General features: G+C 39.0%; 1 protein-coding gene across 1 annotated transcript; it reads right to left on the bottom strand.

Annotated features, from left to right (window-relative positions):
- Positions 1-378: 378 nt before the first annotated feature.
- Positions 379-2,951, bottom strand: WDR5B (WD repeat domain 5B). Its single transcript, XM_045088837.1, has 2 exons — positions 1,855-2,951; positions 379-1,524 (listed from the first exon to the last, which is right to left on the bottom strand). Exon 2 carries the CDS (start codon positions 1,452-1,454, stop codon positions 456-458), a length of 999 nt encoding a protein of 332 aa, XP_044944772.1. The 5' UTR covers positions 1,455-1,524; positions 1,855-2,951; the 3' UTR covers positions 379-455.
- Positions 2,952-8,880: the final 5,929 nt, after the last annotated feature.

The raw sequence follows: 8,880 nt of genomic DNA, 5'->3' as shown, positions 1-8,880 counted from the left end.
AGACCTGAAGATTAAAAGTCAGAAGCCCTAAGTTCTAGACTTGCTTTTCCAGTTGTCCTGCTTTGTAAATTTAGGTTATAGGTCTGAAATCTTTTAATCTAAGACAATGGGTTTTTGGGTTGTTTTTAAGATTTCATTTATTTGTCAGAGAGAGAACATGTGAGCACAAGCTGGGTCCCTACCAAGCAAGAAGCCCAATGCAGGACTTGACCCCAGGACTCTGGGATCATGACCTGAGCCGAAGGCAGGCACTTAATTGACTGAGCCACCCAGGCATTCCACCACAACCCCCCTTTCTTTTTTTTTTAAAGATTTTATTTGTTTATTTGTTAGAGAGAGTAAGACAATGTTCAAAAGAAACACAAAACCATACCAAAATTAAGAGAAACCATCTTTTTAAATACCCCTTTTTTTTTTTTTGCCAATTTGGCTCTACTAGTTGATTTCTAAAGGGTTTAGTAGTTACTCATCCACAGTTTAATTGTTTTGTCATTTCCTAATGCTGCTGATGCAATGATGTTTTCTGTAGGATGACAAGCTGCTGAGATTACAACATCTGTATGTCCTTGTAATTTCTGTACAATCTCTTTAGTCTGAAGGTTCCAAATGTAAACCAGATTATCTTCTGATCCAGACACAATCCATTTTCCACCAGTAACTGAAAAATTGGCAAATATGCAGTATTTCTCATTCTTATGACCAGTGTATGTTTTCAGACATCGGCCTCTGCTATAATCCCACAGTTTAAGAGTATTGTCCAAAGTTGCAATTAGAAGATATCTTCCGTTTGGAGAAAATTTTACAAAAGAGATAGGAGGGTTATCATCATCAACAAGTGTTTTTAAACACTGACCTGATGCAGCATCCCAAATTCTACAAACACCATCATAGCTACCTGACACAATCAAAGACCCACTACAATTAAAATGAACAGCAGAAACTGGGTCAGAATGAGCAGACAAAGTCTTAAGGCACTTCCCTGTTTTCACCTCCCATATTTTCACACTCTCATCAAAAGATCCTGAAATGATGAGATTGGATGGTGGATTGAAATTACAGCAAAAAACATAATTACTATGCCCCTTCAGCGTTTTCAAACATTTTCCAGATCTCACATCCCAAATCTTTAGCGTCTTATCATCTGAGGCAGAAACAAGGCGACTGGAATCTGATGACCAGGCAACATCTGATATTTCCAGATTGTGACCATGAAGTGTTTTCTCATACTTTCCATCATAGGCTCCCCAAATTATAATTACTTTGTCAGCAGAAGAACTTGCTAGCCATTCTCCATTAGGACTAAACTTAACCGATGATACTGCTTCCGTATGTCCCACGAGAGTAAATTTAAGAGCATAGTTTGGTTTTTCAGACATTTGCTTGTTTGGGTTGGTTGATGAGGGGAGGAGGCCCAACTCTGCTGCTCTAGCATCCCCTGCCTCCTTTGTCCCCATGGTTCTGAAGCTCCCAAGTCAGTAGGTTAGGTAAGCGTCCGGCCCTGAACCAGGAAGCTCAATATTCTTTCTGCCCAGCAAAATGAAGATAAAAACATCAGACTCAAAAATAAACAGCCTTTTAGTGATTGTAATTTCCGGACTGTCTTTAAACTTCTCTATACAATGATTCAGCAGCACGGCTTGGACCTCTTTTTCCTCTCTTCCTCCTTTGTCAACAAATACTTGATAAAAACATTAAAAGGGTCCAATGCGCTGTCGGCAAGTGAGGTATGTTTTGGGTGTTTTGTGAACGTATAAAGCCGTGCAAAGTGACTAGAGGCGTGGGTGACCTACAGGAAGTATTTTCTCCCCTCCCCTCCCCCTACCCCGAAACGTTTAGAACACTAAGCAAGCCTACCAGTCAGACTTTCGGTACTTGAGCATGAATGAATCACCGGCTTAAACAAAGGATTTCAGAAGGTTAAAAAAAATAATAATGACAAACAAAAAAACCTCCGTAAGCATCATGAACTGCGGCCCGGCGGGCCTGTGGGCTGCAGTCGCCGGATAAACACTAGGGCACACGTCCACGTCAATGCAACCCAGCTGGCAGGACAGCGGAGCGCATGAGCACGCCAACTTCGAGCTGAGATGACCAATGGGAGAGGTCGGCCTGCGCTTGCGCAAAGGAAGGCGCTGGCGTTCCTTCCGGTCTTCTTCGCCGGAGGCGGCCGCACGCAAACGCAGGACTTCCTTGTTTGGCCTGTGGGTAGGTTGACTGGTCTTATCCCGGACCTGACTGACCAGCGTCAGTAGCAGTGAATGTTTCAAAGAACATTCATTTCTTTTTGGAAGCCGTGTCACAAGAAAGAACGGAATTTTCCGATTCCGTTAGTGGAGAGTTAGCTCACTTTTGGCACTAGCTAGTCGTCGAGCCCCCGCCCCAGGCGCCGGTGACTGAGCATCGGCTTCACGGGCGGCTTCTGCTCCTCTCTACTCTTGTGGAACAGAGCTGGTGGCGTGTGCTTAAGACTGCAGATAGGCAAGGGGGAGCTTGACTGACTTTATGCCCAGATTGTAAAGTTTCTGGTTTAAAAGTTTGGGGTAAACATTTCGGGAAGGAATGTGTTGTGGGCCTCCAGAAGCCAGTGCTTAGGACGTGGTAGTGCCGGGGAAACGAGCAAACGTTTGTTTTAGCATTTCCTTGCGCTTTCTTAAACTTTTTAAGAGAACAGGTCAAATCTGCATAGGTGCTTGAGACCGAAAAAGAGAAGTTGCTGGGACGTGATTGAGAAAGGTGTAAAGTTAATTGGCTGCAGAGAGTCTGAAGTTGTAAGACCTGTTTAATGGCCCTGAGAGTGCTATGTAAAGATGTATGCTTTTCAGATGTTAAGTTACTGTCTTTAAACAAGAATAGGTTTACTGCGGTGTCTGTCTGGTTCAGTCCCTAGAGCATGCAACTCTTTTTTTTTTTTTTTAAGATTTTTTATTTATTTATCAGAGAGAGAGGGAGAGAGCGAGCACAGGCAGACAGAATGGCAGGCAGAGGCAGAGGGAGAAGCAGGCTCCCTGCTGAGCAAGGAGCCCAATGTGGGACTCGATCCCAGGATGCTGGGATCATGACCTGAGCTGAAGGCAGCTGCTTAACCAACTGAGCCACCCAGGCGTCCCAGAGCATGCAACTCTTGATCGAGTTTCGATTTCAAGCCCCACCGGGGGCGAAGAGCGCTAACTTAAAAAAAAAAAAAAAAAAAAAAAATTTACCAAAAAAATTGGAAGCCTGATAAATTTCTACTTACCTGTAATTGCTCAATAAAGAGTGCTCAAAAATGTTGTTGTTTACAAGGTTTCCCCTTTCGCTGAGCTAAAGTCTAGAGGCAAGTACCTCTTTTGCTTTTTTTTTTTCTTTTTAACGTAAACTCAAAGAGTTAGGTGCTATACCACTTAGCCAGGCTCCCCGCCGCAAGTATCTCTTAATGATGTTTTCTGTTAGCCAGCAGTTAAAAGCATTTAGGAACGAATTCTCTTAGCCTATATTTATTAGGGATAATTGAAAGTCTGGGGGCGCCTGGGTGGCTCAGTGGGTTAAGCCGCTGCCTTTGGCTCGGGTCATGATCCCAGGGTCCTGGGATCGAGCCCCACATCCGGCTCTCTGCTCAGCAGGGAGCCTGCTTCCCTCTCTCTCTCTGCCTGCCTCTCCATCTACTTGTGATTTCTCTCTGTCAAATAAATAAATAAAATCTTTAAAAAAAAATAAATAAATAAAATAAAAAAGAAAGTCTGGCCTTTAAATGAGGCACAACGACATAATTAAATCACCTATAACAATCGTATAATAATATAACCTCATTACCTTAAGACCCTACTACTCTAGTTTGGAATTTGGACAGGAATTGGACAAAAGCTTCAGTCTTAGGTAGTGCAAATTAATGATGTAATGATAACGAGATGCTGGAAGTAGGAAGAGGATCTTTTAAGTGGTTTGAAACACCCATTTATATACATTAAATTAGGATTCTTCTTAGATCTTTTTTAAGGCAAGGCCACATGGACCTTTCCCTCTAACATTTGAAAAAGAACTTTTCCCTTTTATATATCTTAAAGGTCAGTTGTTATTAAACTCTGCCATTTCCCTCTCTTTCTTCCTGTTAGCCTGAATTGCTATCATTTTTACTGGGAAGCTTAGAAACACTCTAAAATTCTGCATCAGTTGAGACTATTTTCATTTTTATTGACTCATTAAAAAACAGAGGCGCCTGGGTTGGCTCAGTGGATTAAAGCCTCTGCCTTTGGCTCAGGTCATGATCCAGAGTCCTGGGATGGAGCCCCGCATCCGGGTCTCTGCTCAGCAGGGAGCCTGCTTCCCTGCCTACTTGTCACCTCTTCTGTCAAATAAAATCTTTAAAAAGAAAAAATAAAGTGCTGTAGAGAACAAAGTGTAGGCGTTGGTTCAAAGATTTTAATTTGTATTTTTCCAATAACTCTTATATACAGTAGGAGAGTAAAGAAGGAAATTAGACAATTTGTGACGTGAGGGCTAGGACGGGGTGTTGGTGCTGGGGTATGTTTTAGTAACCCACTAGGAATATCACACGAATGAGAGGAACAGTCAAGAATGTCTTGGTAGGGGGCGCCTAGCTGGCTCAGTCAGTACAGCATGCCACTCTTGATCTAAGAATGGTGAGTTCAAGCCCACATTAGGGGTAGAGTTTACTTTACAAAAAAAAAAAGTGTTGATAGGAATAACTAGAAATTTTTCTCCAGATTTTCCCAGAATGTGAAGAAATTTCCACTATTAAAATCCATTTCTAGATGTCAGAATTTTTTGTTTACAAATAGCATCAGGAATTTGTGTAAAGAAATTAAAGCTCTGAATATAAAAATCTTTTTATCATGTTCTAATATGTAGTACTGATACTGTAGTCCTTATAAATTGGGCCTAAGAATTTTGTGGCATAGGTCCTTGGGAGGAGGGGAGCATCAGCAATGTGGAGTGCATAGGAGTAGGAAATACTGATACGGGTAAACCTAAAGTGGCAGAAACCATAATTAGAGCTTTGCATTTGCTGCTGTCAAGCAGAGTTCCTCACACGGTTCTGTTTTTAACTATTTTTGCTGTTCCTAATCACCAGATAGGTGATTTGGAAGTTTCCCTCTCTGTAGAAACCAGTTTGTTTTCTTTAGAATTCCCACAAAACTTTTAGAACTGAAAGTCCTCAATGGTTGAAAGGTTTATTTCCCTTCCTCTCAGTCAAGTTTGCAGAAATTATAAACAGAAATGCCACAAGTTTAGGTCATTTGTTTTTTAATAATTTTTTTTTTTTTTGGTAATGTATGTCAGGACTGAGATTAAGTCCTATTTTAAGGACTGTCTTGACTGACTGCTTTCATTGCAATTCCAGTTACCAAATCCAGTCCTCAAAATCAAGCACAACAGAACGATGTATAGTTGCTTAGGACGATTAGCAATTTAAATCTATAAAAATCTAGTTGGACTAAATATGGAATGGTGCAGAATTTATCTAAACTGAGACCTTTTTAAAGTGAAAGGGGAGACACTAAAATAATCAGCTGATGTTAATTGATCTAAAACCCAGGACTATACCAAACCAGTATAATCACTGACTTTTGGAGGACTCTCCTCAAATCACAACTTAATTTTGGAAAATTCTACACTCCATATGGTGATAACCCTGTGCTCTTACCCCACCACTGTAGTCTCCTGGGTTTCTATTTTCTCCTCACCAAACACTAAATAATGCTAGGCACAAGTGGTTTAGATAAGGCAGTGGTCCAAACTGTGGATTTCCATGGGCTTCCTCAGGTGAAAAGAGTATCTAAAGGAATTTAGAGAGTAATTCTATTCTCTGCAGAAACATTCAAGATCACAGATAGTACCATATATTGCCTTTAAAATCAGAAGAAAAAAAAAAGACTTTTTCAAATTGGCAAATGAAAAAAGGGGCAACAGTCATCTATGCTAGCTTTAATAAATTTGTAAACTCAGCCATTCTGTACTATAGATGGCAGTGTAGTCTGCAGGAACTAATTCTATTTTGCTTTAAGATTCTTTTCAGAAAAAAATACCTGGCCAGTAGAATCAGCAATATGTACAATAGTAAAAATGTTTAAAAAATAAAAAAAAAGAAAGAAAGAAAAGAGAAAGGAAAACACACCTACGTAATAGCCTAAGGCAACCACCTGCTTCCACATAAGTTGGATATAATTGACAAAGTTGTTTTTCTTAACTTTAGGTCAGAAGAGATTAATGTGCTATTTTTGATAATACAAACACATGGGGTTGATTATATAAGTTATCCTGTAAAATATATCCATAACTTTTCACAGAACGCATAAGGTTTTTTGTTTTTATATAATGAATTGCTATGACAGTGTCTTGCTTTTGTAAACTAAAGGTCAAATTAATGTCCTCCTGAAAGATAACCACATATAAAACACAAGTTGAGACACTAAGTCTAAGAGCTGTTAATTTCTGGCTTCAAACAGCAGCATAAAAGAATTCCTTTGAATTTTCTTTTGTAACCAAGTACCCTTTACTAATATCACATCGATGCATATTCCTTCAGTCATTTAGTATTTATTGAATAGTCTACTATGTGCAAGGCACTCACCCATGGCCTGACAGACCACATTCAAGTACAAAGAATCATCAGATCCATTCCAAATCAAAGCGTAAGAACACTTTGAACAACATAGAGTGGTCATAATGATGAAGTAAGCAGAACATACTCAACATACATTAAAAGGTGATCTTTCTAACTTTTGATATTCCTGGGGACAGTACTCCTTTAGGAAGTCAGCTGTGTTAAATTCACGTCCATGGATGGCACTGCTTTTTAAGGCAGAATTCTTCGTTCCAAAGCCTTTCTTTCACTTTGTCAGTACCTTCTACATTTGAGTTTGTTGAATGGAAACACGTTTATCCATTATGCTACTAAACTCAAAATCTATCATTTGCATATTTTTTTTTTTGACTTCTGTTGTTTTGTCAGGTTATATACAGAATTTTAGCACCACAGAAGGGAAAAAGAAGTTTGGGCTGAGAAGCTCTACTTTACCAAATTATGTAACTTCATACCTTAGTTACTTTAAGGGTGCTCTTGAGAAAGAGCCAGGAAAACTGGTCTGACAAAAAGCTGGACCAGCTCTGGCTGTTGTATAAGTCTAGTTCTGGGAGTTCCTGGCCCAGAACACCACCTCCACCGTGACTGCTGCTTTCTTCCAGACACAAACTGCGTAGCTCTGTCCCACCACTAGACAGTGTCTGAGGTTATGACCTTGGGGCAAAGTAAACTCTCCTAAGTCTTGACTCTGTCATCTGTAGTGACAGTTATCCACCTCAAAGGCAGTTGGAGGATTAAAAGAGAAAAAATGGAAGCCCTTACCCAGGCACCTGGCATACAACAGAGGATGAAAGACTAGATGCCTTTTTGACCTATGAGAATCTACCCATAATCTTTTCTTCTTGCCCCACACTTCCAAATTTTATACCCAGTAGCAATTTGATATTGTTAAAATTAGCATATATTTGCTTTACTTCATGACACATTTTTGTGATGTCCTGGTACTCACTGCTATTACCTATCCTTTTCTGAAATAAGCATATTACAAAATACTCTGCGTTAGCGTAGACTAATGGTACTGGTGTCCCATCTGGCCTTCCACTAGTTGAACTTTAAAAAAAAAAAAAAAAAAATATATATATATATATATATATATATATATATATATATATATTGCTTGATTTTATATATATATATATATATTTTTTTTTTTTTTTTAAAGGAATCTCTATTCCCAACGTGGGGCTCAAACTCATGACCCTAAGATCAAGAGTTGCATGCTCTACTGACTGAGCCAGCCAAGCACCCCATGAGGAAGCAAATTTTTTTTTTTGTCAATCTTTTTCATTTTTAAATTGTTTTTAAAGTAAGATAACTTTTGAGTAGGCTCCACGCTCCACAGCGTGGGATTGGAACTCAGGACCCTGAGATCAGGAGTCACATGCTCTACCCACTGACCCATCCAGGTTCCTGATAAAAACTGTAACATTTGATAGAGAAATGTAGCCAAAAATATTTCCCAGGTTGGCAGATACATACTTACTCTTCTCACCTAACAACAGATGAAAGTGACTGTTAGTTTCAGGTGGCAAAAAATTCAGATTCGAGACTTCATATATAGATAAGTACACCTGTTTCTCAAATGAGCAAATTTTGGAATGTAGGAGGTAGAACATAGTATATAAATATGAAAAGCAAACAATGCCCCTTTCTAAAAGTGAATCCCTTTTCTTCACTGAAAAACATTCTTACACATCAAGATTTCATATATATATATACATATATATATGTATATATATATATTTATACACACACACATATGTGTGTATATATGTGTCCACAAGCCCTAAAACATCAACATGCAATGACTTCTACTGATAGAAAAAATGTCACAAAACGAATCAAGCAAGAAAGAAAAACCTTTCAACTTGAGGAAAACCCTTTTATAATGCAACCCCAAATTGAGGGATTATAAATAAATGTTTGTTTAGCACTGGAAAGTAAATTCAAAGTTGCCTGTGAGTGGCCACATAAAACAGGATTTAACTGACAAAATTTGGTTTCTAAAATATGTTACATACTTTTATACTCGGGCAAAATCAGCAACAATCTGGTATAATAATTCAAATTTACTGTGGGGTAACTGCTATTGCTTGTATTTGTAACAATATGAAAAAATGGCTCAGAGCCCATTTAGCTTTATCTGGCACTAGACAATCCTAGGGCAATAGTTTTCAAAAACAGTGTAGCTGACAAAGGTTTTAAAAGGCGCCCTACGTAGTGACAAGATGAGTTAAAATGTTACACAGAAAACTCTCTCCTTAATCTCTTTTCCTTTCCTGGTATTTCTCAATCTAACC

Source organism: Mustela putorius, unplaced genomic scaffold (genome assembly GCF_011764305.1).
Source record: "Mustela putorius furo isolate JIRA1106 unplaced genomic scaffold, ASM1176430v1.1 tig00003834_pilon_pilon_pilon, whole genome shotgun sequence".
NCBI lineage: Eukaryota > Metazoa > Chordata > Mammalia > Carnivora > Mustelidae > Mustela > Mustela putorius.
Note: the sequence above shows the minus strand (reverse complement) of the source record. Positions and strands in the feature narration are given on the sequence as shown.